At 43.6% G+C, this 20,703-nt stretch overlaps 1 protein-coding gene across 1 annotated transcript in view; it reads left to right on the top strand.

Moving 5' to 3' along the window:
- Window positions 1-11,490, top strand: part of MICALL2 (MICAL like 2) — a 42,920-nt gene extending 31,430 nt beyond the window's left edge. The window contains exons 12-18 of the mRNA XM_075830331.1: window positions 1,004-1,059; window positions 1,245-1,368; window positions 2,763-2,853; window positions 4,783-4,856; window positions 5,831-5,945; window positions 9,163-9,212; window positions 10,355-11,490. Coding sequence (XP_075686446.1) covers window positions 1,004-1,059; window positions 1,245-1,368; window positions 2,763-2,853; window positions 4,783-4,856; window positions 5,831-5,945; window positions 9,163-9,212; window positions 10,355-10,455 — 611 coding nt within the window. The 3' untranslated portion in view covers window positions 10,456-11,490. The remainder of the gene's footprint in view (window positions 1-1,003; window positions 1,060-1,244; window positions 1,369-2,762; window positions 2,854-4,782; window positions 4,857-5,830; window positions 5,946-9,162; window positions 9,213-10,354) is intronic.
- The last annotated feature ends 9,213 nt before the right edge of the window (window positions 11,491-20,703 follow it).

Below are 20,703 nucleotides of genomic sequence, written 5' to 3'. Positions count from 1 at the left end.
GTGTTTTTAAGTAATACCGAGCTGCCTTGTGCCTCAGGGCAGTTGTTTTTTTTTTAACTCTTGTCTCGTATGACCTGACTTATTTTCTTCTTCAGTCGGCCTTTCCCCTGGCCCGGAACGGCTGCTCCACAACAACAGATTCCATTTATCTGCACAGTAATGTAGATATGGTAGACTTTAGGATTACAGTCCAAGCCTGTTGGACCTCTTAACATGCTTCTCCTTACATGATCTATAGGAAAGCCATATATTGCTTGTGACTTGCTGTTCATCCGCTACGTTGTAGTTGCGTTTTTGCTTTAATCGTATTGGTTCCTATCTTAGCAATGCAGATTTTTAGTATGTGCCCTGGCTTACATACAAACTGTTCATTTTCTCTTGTGTCAGGAGAAAATGCGAACATGCTTTATGTTTAAAGATGATCTCTTGGCTCTCCTGACATGTTTTAGTGAACGCTTGTATTCCCCATGTCATAACCATTCTGGAGCATCTTTTCTTTGATTTTTGTGTTGTACCGTTCCTCTGTTATCTCTCCTGGAAATATATTCATAAATTGACAGCTGGGTGTTACCAGTTGTGGGTGTGTTCTTATACAGTCTGACACTGTCCAATCAGAGCTGACAGAGTGATACTTGGTAGGGCCACGCCCCTTTGACAAGGGGAATGGTAACACCCAGTTGTCAATTTATTCATAAATGTCTAGTAGGAATAACAGAGGAATGGCACAACGCAGAGTTAAAAGAAAAGATGTTCCAGAATTGTTGTTTCATGGGGAATACAAGTATTCCCTTTTACAGGCATGTCATTCTCACCAATAAGTGGGAGGAAAAGAGGGTGCCCCGTGTCGAAATGGCTTGGGGTAAGTTAGGAAATCACAACCCCCTCCACAAGACCCAATAAAGGCTCCAAGCATCATGTTACCCACGTAGTTCACCGATTTGTTAGAAGTCGTATCAGCAACATATAAGTATAAATGCTCACGGATATTCTTTCTTTACTCCAGATAAAAAATCTGATCCAATCTCGGTGGGAAACAACAACATTGCCTCTTCTAACAAGGTTCGTCTTTGTGGATTCAGTGCCCATCATTATGCTGATAAGTTGTTACGGAGAATCCAACCATACAAAGCCTGTATTAACCCCATGTAGCCCTGAGCCTTGGCTCTCCACCAACCATCTTAGTGACTTTAGGGAAACTTTTTTTTAGTGCTTGTGGTCTTAATAGTTCATCCCATCCATTGCAGATTCGTCCTGAATACATTCCTGAAAAAGAGATCCAAAATCAACTCCAGATCATTGAGCAAGAACTGGATTACTTGGAGCAACAAGGAGTAGAGTTGGAGAAACAGCTGCGTATTTGTGATGGGGGTAAGCCCTTTAGTTGGCAACATTAAACATTTATTTTGGCCGTTGTTAATCAGAATAATGATTCTAAGCTAAAAAAAACATTATCATCGAGTCGCAGCACCGTTGTCGGCATGAGAGCCTCCATGTACGGCCTTACCAAGGAAGCACCAGAACAGAAGACAAATGTTTAGTTATTGTCTGATTGTAAGTGTTGTGGTTCGTTGCTAAAAATGGCCCGAAAGAGTCCTCCTCTGGTCAGAGGGGGCTCGGCACTGATTCTTCCCCTTCTTGCTGTGATATTTACTTTTAACAAAGACGGAGGGAGAGAATTTATGAAGGGCTTTACACCAATCTTCTGGCATTAAAAAGTTTCAAATTATTTGCACCATAATTTGCAACTTTTTGCCTTTTTCCAACACTCATGGAACTTAAAAAATAAATAATTAGGTGTGGCTTTGCAGAAGTGGCGGGATTGCCCTTAGCCCGACAATTTACTATATCTATGCCAGCTCATAGTTGGCGTAGATTTCGCTTTGTGGCGCACAGATGGCACAAGGGAAATTTCTTAAGGGGCGTGCGCCTGTGAATAAATTTGTTGCATCTTATTCTTGTGTATGAAACGCTAGTCTTAGTAAATGTGCCCTGTAGTGTGTAGGGTTGAGGCCTATGATTTCTGTGTAAGCCCCCTGGGATTACCACTATATTCTAGCTCCTCAACATGCCAGTTAGCACCTCCTTACTATACTAGGGCCCACTCTTGACCGCCAGTGTCTCCGCAGAGTACCAGTAACCTTTTACTAGCCTGATTCCTCTTAGAACTCCAGCACCACTTTATGGCTTGTGCTCATTCACTATACACATCACATACACCCGAATACTGCTCCGAAAATATCCAATCCCACATTCCAGACATTAACGGCGTGCAGGATTCTACCGTGGATCCGAGCATATAATGCTATTCCATTATGGCTAAAAGTCTTCTTGAGGGCCATAAGTGGTTCCTTGGTCATGAATACTAAACTCTCTGCTGAGATACTCTAAATAGGAACCGGGTCAGACTGGCCAGAGAGTCCTCCAATGGGCCCAGATTCTAACACAATAATGGACCTCAAAGGTCCATCAAAAGACCACCTCATTTGGAGATGACTTCGGAGCCCTTCACTTGCCACTACGGTCTCTTTCTTTTGGGATGATTCTTAAATACCCTATTAGATCGAATTGTTGATTATGTCCTGTGTGCAATGATAATAACTAATATTACCAAGCCATCATAAGTGGACTTATTATGTTTAGATGGTGGGTGGGCTCTCAGGATCTTCCCTGGTGGGCCCAAGGGACCCGAGTGTGATGCTTCATAGAGGGCTGGGGTCTTAGTTATGAATAGTGAATAACTATTATCCTCTCATATCCTGTAGATGAATCGGAGGACTCCCTTATGGTGGACTGGTTCAAGCTCATTCATGAGAAACAACTTCTGCTGAGACAGGAATCTGAGCTGAATTACATGTGAGTACGATGCTATATCTGAAAACTACATTGTCCTACCTTGATTTTGTCTGGGGTATGTCTGTATTGAAGACATGACGTAAGATTTTGTCTTGTTAAGGTCCGGTCAGGCCGTGTAAACGAGCGCCGATCAACGAGACAGCTTGTTGATCGGCGCTTGTTTGCCCCTTTCACGAGGAGTATGTATGGGGACGAGCGGTCGTTACTCCGATCACTCATCCCCGTACATTTCCATCATGTCGGCAGCGCGTCTCCCTGATTACACAGGAAGATGTGCTGCCAACAACGATATTTCACTTTTTTTTAAAAAAACGAAATGATGAGCAGATGAACGAGCGTTTGCTGATCAGGACAATGATCGGGAACGAGTATTCTATGAACGAGCGTTTGCCCGATAATTGGTCCGTGTAAAACTGCCTCTAGTCTGGTCTAGGTTTACACACGCCAATGAGATATATATATATATATATATATATATATATATATATATATATATATATATATATATACACTATAAATGCTCTGAAAGGAGAGATATTTGGCCAGTTTCCAGGTAAACTCTTGTCACTTGATCTAAAACGCTTATTGTCGTTCATCAAGATTTTTCCAGACTTCAGATCTTGTTTAGAACTTCGTTATCTCGATACCTGCCAAGGAAAATAACTACTTCAATAACTTGGTCCAGTAAGGATCTAGCGACAGATAAAATCCACATCATGCTGATTCATGTTTCTGAATGAGCCAACATATGTTTACAATGCTGAAACCCTTATTTGTCATATTTCCACATACTTGCCTAAGGGAGGTCTGAGGTAGTCTGAAATGCACCTCTTATCTCATTAGAGGCTCAGACTGCTGCTCTGTCCACCATGCTTTACACTACAGCTCTGCTTTTTCAGGTATATACATTTAAAAAAAATAAAAAAATACAATCTTGAGTATGTGAAGATAATAATCAAGACTAGAGCTACACAGTAACTATTTTTGCCATGGCCCCTCTTGAAGGCTCTACAGCAGCAATACTGTGTGTCACAGCAAAGCTTTCTGCATTGTTTTGTATGCAATTTATTAGCTAGGCTGTGGGATACGATATTTCCAGGCACGTAGCTGCAGAAGTAGCAGTCGCATCCGTGGGCCATGCCTGAGGGGACTGCCATAATAGCCTATGTATGTCTGTGACGGTTACCATTGGCTATAACCGTACCGTTTAATGTATATGAATCCATAATAGCCAAAGGCCTAATTCATACATCCACGGTGCCCCCGTGCAGGTTCTGTTTTCACGGATCCCCATAGACTTGAGTCTATGGAGGGATTCGTGAAAACGGAACAAAATAGGACACGTTCTATTTATCAACGGACCCTTCACACGGTCCTTCGAAACAATGGCTGTGTGAATGGTCCCATTGAAATACATGCGTTCGTGTGACGGTCGTTGTTTTAACGTCCGTCACACGGACGTATTCAACATTCGTCTGAATAAGCCCTTAGGGTGATGGATGTCACTGTTAGGCGTAAGCTCCTGTTTACGTATGTGACGGGAGATTTTTACTGCATATACACCAATCGTAGGTGAAAAAAAGGGCATGTGAATGGGACCTAACAAATATGGACACTATGAAGTAAACTGACTCGGGGCGGTGTGTGATACGTGAGCTGCCAGGTCTACAATCTTGCAGAGCAAACATTTACAGCCGTTCATGTTCTTCTCTACTGTATGAAACACATGAAAGGTTTAATTCCATGTAACCGTTCCCATTGTATCATAAAATGCGCTGGAAATTGGGAGCGGGCGGGGGGGGGGGGGGGGGGGGCGTTTGTTGGCAGACGGACTTTGTAAACAAGCACTGATTGAAAGATAGTAACTTGGCTGCGCCTCCGTTTGTACAAAGTATACCGTCTCCTAATGGTTTTGTCAATGTTTTCCAGATCCAGACAGCAGGCTCTAGAGGACCAACAGCAGGATGTGGAGACCGAGCTCCGCAATCTAATGAACAGGCCAGGTGAGAATAGGAAAACGCAAGTCAACCATGAGATCGCCTAAAGGTGTGCGCAGGGTTCGTGAGTCAGAATGGTAACCAGAGATGACTGGAGATAAGCTGGAAACCCCAGGGCCTAACATTGGCCTGATGTGTAGAGCAGACGCACCATAGAAAGGAATGGCCGCGTAGGAGCAGCCCACAGTATGAGATTGAAGCATAGGATTAGCTGAATGAATGGATGTCTGATCATGTCCTCCACACCTGCTGTGTAATCTGAACAAATCTTTGGTCAAACTCCATCTATACTTATGTTTGTTCTCCCAGAGATAAGCGGCAACAATAGGTGTCTTGTAGCCGCTTATCCTTCCCTCATTATGCAATAAACATAGTTATTAGATTGATAGTTATTATCAACTCTAGGAGAGCCTCTTTTAAAGGGATATTAAACATTATAATTGTCAAGCGTTGTCAGAGGCGTTGCTAATAATCACACGTTTGTATGTAAATGTTTCCGGGGGCTGTCAGAGCTGGTGATATGCGATATAAATTAAGTATGAGGTAGACATTACTCTGGACTGGTCTTTAAAGAATAATGTGCCTCCTTCTCGCCTATAAATTGGCTGATACTAGGGAACAATAGATTTCATACATCTCCATAGCAAATGTCGAGAAAATAGACTTTTAGGTTTAGTTTCCCTTTTTAAGATTGGTTTTATGCAATGAACCTTTTACATTGCTTTGAGGAGAGGATAGGTGCTGCATGGTAGCACCATATGGCGGCACATAGAGTACTAACCGGTCCATAATACAGAAACGTAAGGACTCTGTGCGCCGTTATACTGGGTCCCTGCTTGTGACTTTGCAAAACTGTTCATTCAATTTAGTTAAAATGGAGATTTACAGGAGGCTTGATTTGTAAAAAGTGATTTTCAGTAGAACCAAAGCGGCGGCGTTATCGCATATGGTGGTCATCTATATTCTTTCCTATTTTTCAGAGAGACTGAAGACTGAAAGGGACAAGATCCGAGAGAAGGAACTTCTGGATAAATATCTGCTCATAGTCAATAACAGAAGTGAGATTATTGAGTGCCTGGATGAAGACCGACTACGGTAAGAAAAGCGTGCCAGTATCACATCATTTATAGATGAAGTACTCCATCATTTACATCTTAAAGGGGGTTTTCAGTCACTAGGGGAGAGTTCTACAAACTGGTGCAAAGGAAAAGTGGAGGAGTTGCCCATAGCAACCAATCAGATTCCATCTTTCATTTTCCAGAGGCCCTTTGGAAAATGGAAGATGGAATCTGGTTGGTTGCTATGGACAACTACTTTCACTTTTGCTTTGCAGCAGTTTTGATAAACCTCCCCCATTACTTTCTATAACATGTCAGTCCTGAGAATTAGGGGAGCTAGTCCCCCATTATATATGCAGAGGCGCTGGCCATACCCGCTCAGTTTCTTCGTTACGGAAACCTCACCTGGACTCCCACTTTCGACTGACGTATCATAAAAGATCATAGCTGGGAAAGCACTTTATAGTGGTAGAAAAACAAGAACAAATAAAAGTAGAGGATTTACTTAGTGATAAGGAAGGACGCAGCCTGAGAGCTGCATACACTTCTCCTGTTTTATTGATCACATTGGCGCCAATCCCAGTATGAGCTGGAGATATCGGAGTTGTTGGGCAAGGGCAGGGTTAAGGTAAAAGCTTTACAAACAGCCCATTTATAATGATGGGGTGCTCCAGTTTGCAGCCCAATTGTCAATACGGTGAGAGAAAAAGTGGCTCCACAGCAAGGGCGTACGAACCACAGTGTACTTGCCAACATTTAAAGGGGTAGAACATTTTTTGCTAATCGCTGTAAATGTCGTGAAGTAAAAAAATCAGCCAGTACTCCCCTATACTTTCCCCCGCCGTTCCTGCAAGATGATCCGGCGGCTCTCCCGGTGATTGGCTGCAGTGGTCAAATGCTTGTAAACAATCAGAGCGCTCCTCAGTGACTAATTGTATTTCTGACATCATGCCCCTGAGCCCTCTGATTGGCTGCATCCCTTATTTAAATGGTTGATGAGAACCCGTACAGGGATCCCCCTCCACTGGTCCTGCAACAAGGATGTGGGGCATTAACCCAAAGAAAGGAGATGGGGCAAGCACCAAGTCCTCCTGTCCCAGGTGAATAGAGGTAGTAATTAGCCGGTACCAGAAGGGGGCTCCACTTTAATTTCTGCTATGAGACTCACCCAATGTACCCTCCTGCTCCACAGCACTCAATTTGTTCCTGATTAAGGGCCAATAAAATGTTTGTAAATGATAACGGGATCTGGTTTCTTCATTGCTGTCATTTGCCAACTGTCATTATATACCAGTCTATAGAACAGGACCTGCAAAACCAGAAACACAAGTGGTCTCAAAAATGGTATAGAAGGAAAAGGGAAATGGGAGGAAACCTCCAGCTCACCGATCTGACACTCCTGTGTTTAGTAATCGCCCGGGTCAGCCGCGACGGCACACGGCAGCAATAGCAAGAAAAAACAGAGATGATCCAGCGATAATAATATCAAAAATGGGAAAAAACTTGGTTTCCACTTTATTGAAATACAAGCTATTGTAGCTTGAAATAGAACATCAGGAGGAAAAAACAAGGTGGTGATGCGGCAATAGATTAGCCTACGCGTTTCAAGCACTTAGGCTGTGCTCTTAGTCATGGCTGTATCAGCCGCATCACCACCTTGTTTTTTCCTCCTGATGTTCTATTTCAAGCTACAATAGCTTGTATTTCAATAAAGTGGAAACCAAGTTTTTTCCCATTTTTGATATTATTATCGCTGGATCATCTCTGTTTTTTCTGGTCTCAAAAATATTAGCTGCTTATCATGTGGCCCCAGTTATTTATGCAACTACTTACCCCGTCCTTATAGCTATAATATATCACTTGCACTTTTATGCTTTACTAATAACTACTTTTCTTAAAGTGGCGGTTTGAAGTTAAAGAAACGAGGTTAAAACGGGGAATTATTTCAATATTGGAGCAAGGAAACTGCTGGGTGACTTTAAAGGGAACCTGTCAGCAGTTTTCAGGTCTGGAAACCGCTGACAGGCTGATTATAGAGACATGGAAGAGCATTTTAAACTCCCCTCGTTCGTGCAAAATGTATAAATCCCCCTGGCGCTCTGATCGCAAGCGCCACTGAGGCTGGACTTGATACGCAAGTGCTTCTGCACAGCACGCTGCCAGCCCCGTCCCTCTGCTCTGAGGCATGGCAATAGCGGTCTCTTGATTGGCCGCTAGAGCTGTCCCTTAGAACAGAGACCGGCACTTGCGACTGCTGCGCCGGGGAATTTAACATTGTTTTCTCAGACATTCAACCTGCACAGTTGATAAAAATAAGTTTAAAATGCCCTTCCCCTCCCCTTTATCACCATGTCTAAAGATTTGATACCTCAAAGGCCCTGCTTTTTATTTCCTCCCCAGAATAGCGCCAATTTAGTCCATAGGCTGTGAGTGGTATTGCAGCTTAGCCTCATTTACTGCTCCATATATACGATGAAGTCTATGTTCTTCTGAAGGAATCAATGGATGATGGAGGCGAATGTGATTTCACTACACCCCCCTTGTTGTATTATCTTAATGTCCCCACCCATGAAGAGGACAATACCAATAATCAATATGTTAGAGAAATTATTTTCATGCCACCCCCTGGTATATAAGTGGAGGCTCACCTACTGTATAGTGGTCTCTTTACTATCAAGACTATGGCTTTCTTCCTTTCACGCTTCAGGCGTTGGGATAAGTATTTCATGTCTCGGGGCTACACATCATAAGCGTCACACTCTTGATCTATTTTTTTCCACACCTACAAGATCCTTCGTCAATAAAATTTTGTATGGCCATACCCTAATATGTTGCAGCATTTATAAAATGACTACCATGCCCGATCGGTCAAACTTGAGAAGATGATTAGGAGGAGAAATGGTTGGGAGAAGACCACCGTATAGATATCAGTATACATTGTAGTCTGTAGTGATCAAGGCCAAATATTCTGAAGGGCCATATAACGGTTGATTTGGCCATAAATCCGATGGTTATCTTGAACATTTATCCAGTTTCTTGGCTCATGGATGAAGCCAGATGGATCTGACCTTGTATGTTTGACATAGGTGACTGGCCATAAGACGTTACATAAAAATTTATCCTCCTTCATATTGTAGAGCCCTATCATTGTGATGTAGGTTCAGAACATCTGCCGGGACTGGCCAATAACCCTTTATCATTTGTTCAGTTGTCGTCCTTTTACCTAAAATACGGTCTCCACTGTTTTATTACAGGGAAAAGGAGGAGGATGAAATGATGGAAAATATGATCAGAAAACATTCCGGTAAGCCGACCTTAGCTTCTTATTCATCTATGCTATATGTGATGTATCGTCGTTGTGCTTTTATAACTAAAATAGAAAGAACCCCCTGGGTTATGGACACCGTCTCTTTAAAGAGGCTCTGTCACCAGATTTTGCAACCCCTATCTGCTATTGCAGCAGATCAGCGCTGCAATGTAGATTACAGTAACGTTTTTATTTAAAAAAAAACGAGCATTTTTGGCCAAGTTATGACCATTTTTGTATTTATGCAAATGAGGCTTGCTAAAGTCCAACTGGGCGTGTATTATGTGCGTACATCGGGACGTGTTTACTACTTTTACTAGCTGGGCGTTCTGACGAGAAGTATCATCCACTTCTCTTCAGAACGCCCAGCTTCTGGCAGTGCAGACACAGCGTGTTCTCGAGAGATCACGCTGTGACGTCACTCACTTCCTGCCCCAGGTCCTGCATCGTGTCGGCCACATCGGCACCAGAGGCTACAGCTGATTCTGCAGCAGCATCAGCGTTTGCAGGTAAGTCAATGTAGCTACTTACCTGCAAACGCTGATGCTGCTGCAGAATCAAATGTAGCCTACGATGCAGGACCTGGGGCAGGAAGTGAGTGACGTCACAGCGTGATCTCTCGAGAACACGCTGTGTCTGCACTGCCAGAAGCTGGGCGTTCTGAAGAGAAGTGGATGATACTTCTCGTCAGAACGCCCAGCTAGTAAAAGTAGTAAAAACGCCCCGATGTACGCACATAATACACGCCCAGTTGGACTTTTACTTTAAACACGCCCAGTTGGACTTTTGCAAGCCTCATTTGCATAAATACAAAAATGGTCATAACTTGGCCAAAAATGCTCGTTTTTTAAAAATAAAAACGTTACTGTAATCTACATTGCAGCGCCGATCTTCTGCAATAGCAGATAGGGGTTGCAAAATCTGGTGACAGAGCCTCTTTAATTTTAATAACTTGTGAGTAAAATCGTGCTAGTAAAAAAAAAAAAAAAAGGGTTGAGCTGTAATACCAGACACAGCCACTGGGAAAGAGTGGCGCTGTTTCTAAAGCCTTTATTTTTTTAAATTTCATGCAGCCCCTTTACTCCTGTAATACCGTATTGATGGCATGTTTCCCATTAAACGTAATCCTTTTCTTTTAGATTCCCAACAGAAGCAGCCCAGTCCAGAGCCAAACCTCAAGAGGAGATCCAGACTCAGCTTTTCAGGCTGGTTAAAGCCAAAAGATAAGAACAAAACTTAAGACTGGCAGCAGAAACGACTCGCAGTAATCACTGTATCTTGCACGTGATATCTCGTGGAAACACTGGATCGCCATTCGCACTACTTGACTTGCTGAAATCATCCCTGGACTTTATCCTGGTTGTCGGACAATCGCAAGCAAATCTATTGCAACTATTATCTCTTTCTTCCCCTTACTGGACATTCGCTATATGACAACTGCCCAGCCTTGCAATTTTTGCGCTGTTATTGCTGCAACAACTGAATGCCCGATACCGAATGTTAAAAACTGGTAAAGTTGGAAATTCCGACTGTCACATGACATGCCAATGGCCTCAGGTGGAGGTGACGGCATATTTTAATACTAAACCCGCCTTTTAATGCTTCCTGGCGTGAGTCATGAGTTTCCCTTCACTTCCTTGTGTCGACTGCCAGCTAAATGCCTTGTTTACACAGTCTGCAGTATTGTCTATGCGTCATGTCACAATCTGCTTTCATCTATCAATCATCCTATAATGCACGGAGGGGTTGCCTAAATATAGGGATCGATAATCCCTATTTGAGACTTCTTTTTTAAAGGCAACTGCATACAACAGCGGAAGGAAAGCGTCGAGTCCAACAAGGCCGAACAGAATATTTTTGTATAATGCGACGAGGAATACTCCTGTGACTCTTGGCCATGAAAGCCAGCAACACCCCCCCCCCCCCCAACTTCTGTATGTCGAGTTTATGTCATAAGTGTGAAGAGCCAAATCCCTAACAAGCAAAATCCAAAGTATTCCATTGTCTTGGGCCCAGCCTAGCACATCGGGGAAAGTTTACACAGAGGACTGTTAAAATTCCTTGAGTACATTCTCGGCGGTGCTTCGTCAGCCCTGTGGCGATTTGTGTTTTCTTTGTTTTTTTTTTTTGTGTGCAATTTTCCTCCTGTAAGGAAAAGACAAAACACTCCTCCTTCTTTTGTGCGCTTCTATTTAAACAATCCATATTTCCATTTTGTAACTAAACTTTAGAGATGTCCTGAATATAAATATATTGTTTATTATGAGATGGGTCATTGTTGGTCTCTTAGGACTTTTTATACTGTTTAATTTGACCAGAAAACTGTGTTATAGAAAATGAATGGGAGATGTTCACTTGTTCTGTTTTACAAGGGACAGAGGGGCGCACTATGTTTTAGATGGCATATAAGGGACAGGGGCCCTCCGCTGTCTAGCCCTACCCATGAAGCAGGAATAGGCACTATGACGACCACCAGTAAACTCCAGGAACTGTAGCGCAACCGCAACAACCGTTCTCCAAAATCTGCGGTACAAAGCAGCAATCGTATTGTAAAGTTTCGAATACCGCCATAGTGTACCCAAAGAATACATCTAAACACTACCTAAAAATACTGCCATACAGTACCCAAAGAATACAGCTGAAAACCACCTTAAAAATACTGCTGCATAGTGCCCAAAGAATACAGCTAAACAGTGCCCAAAGAATGCCACAATACAGTACCCAGAGAATACAGCTAAACACTACCTAAATAATACCGGCAAACAGTGCCCAAAGAATACAGCTAAACACAACCTAAAAAAAATAGTGCCATAAAGTACCCGAAGAATACAGCGATACACTACCTAAAAAAAATACCGGCAAACAGTGCCCAAAGGATGCCACCGTACAGGGCCCAAAGAATACTGCCAAACTGTGCCCAAATTACCGTAATATATACAAAATGGCCACTTTATTAAGGACACTTGCCTTTTCACGATTGGAGCTTCGCTGTATGAAAATTAGTCACGTGAGCTCGGAGTGCAGCATAAAATCAGCTGAGCAAGTTTGTTGTGGATCAATGTCAGTGTGAATCCTCATTAGAATGGGGAAAAACAAACAATCTGAGCGACTTTGAACAAATCGTGGTCATCGGTGCTAGACTAGCTGGGGCCGATATTTCAAAAAGTGCCAACCTTGTGTTTTTGTTTTTTTTCATGGACGGTGTTCAGAGTAAACTGAGATTAGTGTGATCGAGGAAAAACATCCAGCAAAGGGAATCCCGTGGATGTCAACGAAAGGGGTCAGAGGAGGATGTCAAGAATTATTCTGGCATACCGGCGGTGCACAATCACGCAAATTGCAGCCGAATACAGCGCTGGTGCTTTAACTAACGTGTCCAAATGCACAACGCGTCGTTTCTTAGCACAGATTGGCTATAACCGCAGATGACCGGTGCCATTGCTGTCTAAGGCTGGGTACACACTGAGTTTTTTGCAAGCGAAAAATCTGCCTCGAAATTCAGTTTGGAATTTTGCTCTGCCTGCATGCCGATTTTCGTGGCATTTTTCGTCCGCCACCATTGAGCACCGCGAACAAAAAACTTTGCGAAATACGCTTTCTCTGCCACCCATTGATGTCAATGCGAGATCAGAGCCCTAAACGCCCGAAGATGGGGCAGCTAAATGCTTATTTACACAGTCTGCAGTATTGTCTATGCGTCATGTCACAAGATGTCGCTTCTTTTTCCCGCAAGACGATTTTTCCACTTGCGGGTAAAAAAGGTCTCCACCTCCCATTGAAATCAATGGGAGGCATTTTCGGTCGTTTTTTGACGTGTTTTCCGCGTCAAAAAAATTGTGTCCAATAACTGTGTGAACTGACTCTAAGAGAAACCGAAAGGGAAGAATCCAGTGGGCAAAAAAAAATTCAAAAATTGGTTTACTGAGCAGCGGAAAAACATTGCTGGTCAGATGATCCAGATTTTTGTTGCCCATGCTGATAAGAAGGGTCAGAATTTGGCGCAAGCGGCATCAATCGATGAGCCCTTCCTGTCAGGTGTGAACAGTTCAGGCTGGTGGAGGTGGAATAATGGTGTGGAGATTGTTTTCTTGGCACACCCGTGGTCCTCTAATACCTGTGGATGAACGTTTGAACAGTAGGGCTTACCTAAGCATTGTGGTCGACCAAGTTCATCCCTTCATGGCAGCTGTTTACCCTGTGACAGAAGAACACTTTACTCCGAGAAGCGATCCTGTCCGCATGGGCCAATATTCCTGCAGAACGATTGTATCATCTAGTGGGATCTATGCCACGAGGCATTGCTGCGGTTCTGAAGGCCAAACGAGGTTCAATGCCCTACTAGGGTGTCTCTAATAAAGTGACACCCTGCCCAAATATCAGTGGGTAGGCTGCAGGTATCCAAGTCTATGAATACCGATGCAGTAGGGATTTGTAGTCCGCCCATGCTACGGGGGAGGTAAAGAGCCGGGTTCATCGGCCCCCTTTGCCCTGCCCGTGTTTTTTTTTATTTTTAGGAGAGGCTTTCTACCGCTGACGGGAACGATTTGGATAATCTATTATGGTAATGCTATGGCTGACTGTAATTCTCAGCCCTGCAGTGTTCAGACAAGTCGATGACCTGATTCCTGAGCCTTTCCCGTAATACCTTTTAATGTTTCCTTGTTGTAAAACACTTTCTCTTTTGCATTCCTTAAAACATGTTGTTTTTTTTTTTTTTGCCATTTCCATAGTTTTTCTTTGCAGTAAAATATTACAATGCACCTGACCGTTGTGTTTATAAGAGACACTATTAGTAATTCTTATCTATTTCCAGCCGTTCCCTCTGCTAAAGTCCAGTGTTGATACCGACCAAGGTCAATTTCAGCGTCAAGCTAATTTTCCGCTTATTAATGCCTTTGAATCTCCAATATAAAAGCATAATCTAGGTACTGATCATCCGATCCAGCTGGTAGAGAGTCCTTAAGGAAATGCTTCCTGGGAAAAAGTATGAAAATAGCTCTCCGGCAGAAGGAGGAAAACGGTCTCGCTAGTGCCACCTATAGGACGCTATCCTCTAAGTCAATGTCTGACCCTAGAAATACTAAATTGACATATACATGAAGGTTTCCTTGATGTATTCTATTGTTCTTTGCGATCAGCTGGTTTCTACTAGGTATATTGATGATGGATGTGGTGTCCTTCAGTTAGAGGTTTAGTCCGGAAGTGTTTAGGGAACCATCTTCACCACTAACATTGCTCGTAGGCCGCTTGAGACGAATCAAAGTATTGAGTTGTGTTGTTAGCCGAGTTATCGAAACGGCAGCGGGAGGTTTAGTCGCAATGATGATAATAGCCCAGTTATGGCATGTATAAGAGTCCAGGGTGCAAACAGAATTTTTCAAAGCTGAGAGGCACCGTCTCTTTAAATATTTACTCAAAACAATGGCGGCAGTGGTGGCTCACCAACTTTACTTGTGGACAGGGATTTTCAACACCTTTCTTCCTCTTTGTCTCCAGGCCATTTCTCTCTCCGGTGGGGAGGCTCCCTGGCATCTCCACCCGCCGAATCAAACTCGCAACTTACGGGGTAGGCTACCTGCAGGGGCGTAGCTAAAGGCTCATGGACCCTGGTGCAAACGGTTTTCTTACCCCCCCAACTTCTCTTCATGGCTGATGGCCTGCAGCTTCCAGCTCCATCGCTGGGTCTCCTAAGTGACCAAACGATGCAGCACTAGCAGCCAGGGGCCTCACTAAGGTATTAAAACGTCAGGGGCACAAGCGCCAAGACATTTTTTGCCCCCCCAAATGTATGCCTATGTATTGGAGATGGCATATCTATAGGACTGTGACCTCTATAGCTATGGAACTGGACAGCGCCTCACCAGATGATATCACACATGATAGGCTTAGATACAGGGCCCCAGCAGACAAGATTTTTATGCTTCCCCCTCCTCGCTCCTGATCCGGACCCTCTTTGGCTCCAGGCACAGCCCAGGTCCTGACGCCATTCAGCGTCTAGAAGTTGTGTGCGCATCACATAACGTTGTGATGCTGAAAGGCGTTAGGAGCTGTGCTGTACCCGCATCCGACTCAGGAGCGAGGAGGGTAAGTCTAGTTTTACTGTAGTAACAGGGGCCCGTGTAGCCACAAATTGCGACCGCTGCAATCCCTATAGCTATGCCACCGGCTCCCTGGCAACTCCACCCGCCGTCAATGGACCCACTCTAGCTTCAGAGTCTCCCCTCCCTCTCATGCTTGTCTGTGCTGCATCAACCTAAAGCTTCCAGGGCCGTAGCTCTTGGTGAGAACTGCCGCCTTTTATAACTTAAGCGCCACCCCAGTGTCAGGCTCGTATCCTCCCTAGGCTGGTTATGTCCTCACACCTCTGTTGGCAAAATATACTAGAAAATGGCGTCCAGACCATTTCTCCTGGTGTCGCACGGAATATGCCACATACACAGTAAACCACCATTGCCTGCAATACAAAACACACCACAATGGAATAAAGCAATAATCAATATATACAGATCTAATAAAGCAACAATTCTCCAGGATCCGGACCTGTGGAGGAAAACTAGTTAAACAATATAAATCAATGCACTTAAAGAGACAGTAGCATCTTATTAGGTGGGGACTGCACCACAGTCTTACAGTGTCATCTGAAGGGCCACCATAATATAAGCCTTGACAGGGGTGTAACAATTTATATGGGGCCCCATAGCAAAACAGAATGGGTCGCCGCTCTATCTGTACATGAAAGGCTTTTAAATATTTTGTTCTCCGCTCTGGTCCTTGTGCCTTTAACTTGAAACTCTTTAGCCCCAATGCAAAAGCTGTAACAGAACCCCCCCCCCCCAACTATCACACACCATTAAGGGTGGCTTCACACGCAGATGAAATATAAAAATGCATTACAAACATTACGTTTTTTTTCAGGTGGCGGTTTTTATTTGTTTTGAGTTTTTGGGCTCATTGGCGTTTCTTCAAAATCAAAGCAAGTGTTGGTTTAGTGTTTTTTCCAATCAGTTAGTGCCGTTTTTCTCCCATAGACCTCCATAGGTTTTTGTGTCAATGTGTGTTTTTTTTCCCCCAGAAAATAAATTTTTGCATCACATGATCTTTGAATCGCATGATTTGTAATGTGAAAAAACTCACAGAAAAAAATGCAGGTAGTAAAACACACTAGTTGAAAAAAAAACCACTATAAAAAAAAAATCTGTGTACCATTTTTAGATGCGTTTTTTTCCCCCAAAATGTCAAACAAAAAATGTGTGTGAAGGAAACCTTGTAATAATATGCATGTAGGAGCCGGAAGAGAAAGTTGGAAATATATTCAAAGGCAAGCTGTCAGTGCATGCTGGGAGTTGTAGTTTTGCGACTTGAATGGAAAATACACTATAATTCAGTCATGTATGAACTTGGCCTTAAAGTTCCCTGCGATATATCTGTTCTCATTACCTTGCAATATGACACTGTGGTGGGTACAGGGAAAAGGCTGCCACCGTGTGGCCACTATTGAGTATGCATACAGATAAACGGTTCGGCCAGCTGCACAGTAAATAGGTGCTGGAAACTGTACAAAAAAATGCCATATTTATATCTAATTAATAAGAAGCGAGATAATTAAATTATCACATCTACTCAGTGATACACCTGTGTTCTGTCAAAAACAACTTTAAACTTGACATATTCAGCTCTCTACTTTTTAAAAATCCTTGTAATAACACTGTCTTCCCTGTATTATTTCACAGCACATAATCTTAAAGAGGCTTCTAATGTTCATACAGGATGTAAAGGTGGAAACTGTCAACATGACCAGCCTTGTACATGGTATAAAGACATGAAGAACACACAACCCTTCGAATACTTGTCCTATTAAAGCATTTTAATACAATTTTACAGTTGCAACATGGAATTAACCTACATAAAACTGTATTGCATTACTTGTGCTTATCCTGAATTACAGACTGTATTATATTCCAGCACTGCATTCAGAATTCTGCAGGCTTCAGAGCTGAAATCACCTAGCAATCCTGGCAGGCTCAACTCTGTACAAAGCTCTCTCTCGCTGGTGATTTAAACTATCAGCCTTTTGGCATTATAGAAGCTGTTAGGGACGGTAATAACAACAAACTTGTTGACTGTTTCCAATGACAACCAGCAGAAATGTGAAAGCAGCTCTAGAATATAATAAAAATTCTAATGTAATGTATGTACAATGTCACTGAATCTTTTACGTTGATTCTATAACTGGTGGTCAAATGTCGACATACTTCGGGGATTACACGTATATTCTCCGCAAAAACAAAAAACGTCTCAAGAAGTGACGCCCCATCGGAACAGAACGCCGTATTTTCCATTGAAATCAATGGGCAGATATTTGGAGGCGTTCTGCTTCCGATTCTTCAGCTGTTTTTTGGGACGTTTACGTCCGGAAAAACGGTTGAAAACACTACGTGTGTACATACCCTAAAGGTGTATTCAAAGTTTTGCAGTTGAAACCGCATTAAAAAAAACGCATACGTTTTTATTGCAATTTGGTGTTTTTATGCGATATCGCTTTATACAGGGGAAACCTCTTCTATAAATGTGTTTCACCTGTAAAAACTACAACTGCACCGAAAAACGCATCAAATCGCGGTAAAGCGCACACACCTCAACGGCCATGTCTGAATGCAGCCTTAGCCTGGGTTCACGTCTGCGTAGCAGACTCTGTTAGGAGCCTTCGTTGCAGATTCCGTCACAAAGACGGAATCCAGTTAAAGTCAATGGGCACCGCCGGGCGCCGTCAGTGTCTGTCAATTGATGGATCTAATGTTTCCGTTATTTTTATTATCCTGTTCATATGACAGAACAGAATAACGTAAATTGTTAGGGAGGGGGATTGCAATCTTTATATGATTTTGCTTTGGCGCTCCATGTGTCGTAGAAGGAACCCCCCACGTGTTTACTAGCTCAGCAAGGGTACGGTGTATGGAAATGTAAAACATATATGCTCAGCGCGTATTGACGTGTCAGCAGATGTATAGGGTGTTCATCCGGTTCATATTCCATAACTTGCATCACCACAACTCCATACTTCTGCGGGCAATATGGCAGCTCATCTGCAGGCAATATGACAGCTCATCCGCAGGCAATATGGCAGCTCATCTGCAGGCAATATGACAGCTCATCCGCTGGCAATATGGCAGCTCATCTGCAGGCAATATGACAGCTCATCTGCAGGCAATATGGCAGCTCATCCGCAGGCAATATGGCAGCTCATCCGCAGGCAATATGGCAGCTCATCCGCAGGCAGTATGGCAGCTCATCCGCAGGCAGTATGACAGCTCATCCGCAGGCAATATGGCAGCTCATCTGCAGGCAATATGACAGCTCATCCGCAGGCAATATGGCAGCTCATCCGCAGGCAATATGACAGCTCATCTGCAGGCAATATGGCAGCTCATCCGCAGGCAATATGGCAGCTCATCCGCAGGCAATATGGCAGCTCATCCGCAGGCAGTATGACAGCTCATCCGCAGGCACTATGACAGCTCATCCGCAGGCAATATGGCTGCTCATCTGCAGGCAATATGGCAGCTCATCTGCAGGCAATATGACAGCTCATCTGCAGGCAATATGGCAGCTCATCTGCAGGCAATATGACAGCTGATCCGCAGGCAATATGGCAGCTCATCCGCAGGCAATATGGCAGCTCATCCGCAGGCAATATGGCAGCTCATCCGCAGGCAATATGACAGCTCATCTGCAGGCAATATGACAACTCATCTGCAGGCAATATGGCAGCTCATCTGCAGGCAATATGGCAGCTCATCCGCAGGCAATATGGCAGCTCATCTGCAGGCAATATGACAGCTCATCCGCAGGCAATATGGCAGCTCATCTGCAGGCAATATGACAATTGGGCAATGATGGTGTCGGTACGAATACTTGACCATTTGCCAACATTCTGTGTGCATCAAGTCAGGAGACAACAATGTAAATGCCGGATTTAGATCTACAGAAGACATCGCTACAGTCCCATTGGAGTTACTGAGTCCACTGATGAAATAATATAAAGTTTATCTTCTATATTTCTTGACCTTGTATGGACCTGACCTCTGAGACTGGAGGAAAAGTTAGTGGACTTGCTCTAAAGGGAAATTCTATGTACATACAAAAATAAATAAAATGACACCACAGAGGGGCAAAACTGAATCACTCTCAAATTGTCACTACGCTTACCCCACAATGAAATGAATGGGGACAGCGTTCACATACAGTAGCATGGACGTAAGCTCAGGCTGGGCAAAAACATTCAAAAATATATTTAGGTTTCTCCGCTTTGGACAATCCCTACTTGTTAGTAGGGTCCCCTGACAATAAACTGATCACAAATTGGCCCCCTGCTGGGACCCCCCAGTGATCAACTGTAATCTGTGGGGGAACCTGACATTGAGTGTTCAATTTCCCTGCAGCGCCACCACAGGGCAACTGAAGCATTACACTGATTGAAATCAATGGGCTCTCCGCTTAATGCATGGACTAGCCAGGTCCTCCAAAGAAAGAGAAACACTTTGCAGCTGCTCTGGATAATAGATCCTGAACAAGGAACCACCTCCATTAAAGGGGTATTACCAAAATCATAAATTATCACTTATCCACAGGATAGGTGATAATTTTCTGACTGCTGGGGGCGTCACCGCTGGGACCAACACCGATTGTGCGAACGGTGATCCCGAACAGTGAGGAGGAACTTGAATAGAGCAGCACGCGCTGCTCCAATCACTGTTTAAGAAATTGACGGAAACAGCCCAGCGCTGTATTCTACTGTTTCCATCATTCCCATAGACTGTGGTTAAGCAGTGAGTAGGATCTGATGTTTTGGGACCCCGTTCTCACACCCCCAGCGTTCAAAAAATGATCACCTATCCTGTGGATAATTTATGATTCTGGAAATACGGCTTCAATCTAAATAGGTCCAAAATTCTTCATCGAGCTCAGAGATCTGTTTTCCCTCTAGTGTCTGATTTACTTAGGCCCTATGCACACGACCGTATTTTTCATCCGTAATTACGGTCCATAGTTACGGACCCATTCATTTCTATGGGCTACATACACCTTTCCGTATTTTTACGGATGGGTGTCCATGCCGTAGAAATGATAGGGCATGTCTTTTTTTACCGTAATTACAGCACGGAATCTCCATAGAAGTCAAAGGGCGCTTCCGTAATTACAGACGGCTACGGATGTGCATCCGTAGCCGTCCGTAATTACGGAAGCGTTGCTATGCAATGCCAGGTGGTTATCCTAGATTCCGCTCTGTTTTTTTTTAGTGGATCCATAAATACGGATGCAATATGAACTGTATTTACACACACCCTTCCGTAAATGCGGGTGATTTACGGATGACCATAAATGGCTACGGATCCGTATTTACAGATGGATGAAAAATACGGTCGTGTGCATGGGGCATTACTCCAGAGTGTTGATACCTAAAAGGGTATTTTCACATTCAGGTGTATTT

The sequence above is a fragment of the Rhinoderma darwinii genome, chromosome 6 (assembly GCF_050947455.1).
Source record: "Rhinoderma darwinii isolate aRhiDar2 chromosome 6, aRhiDar2.hap1, whole genome shotgun sequence".
Classification (NCBI taxonomy): domain Eukaryota; kingdom Metazoa; phylum Chordata; class Amphibia; order Anura; family Rhinodermatidae; genus Rhinoderma; species Rhinoderma darwinii.
This window is presented reverse-complemented; position numbering and strand designations above follow the sequence as displayed.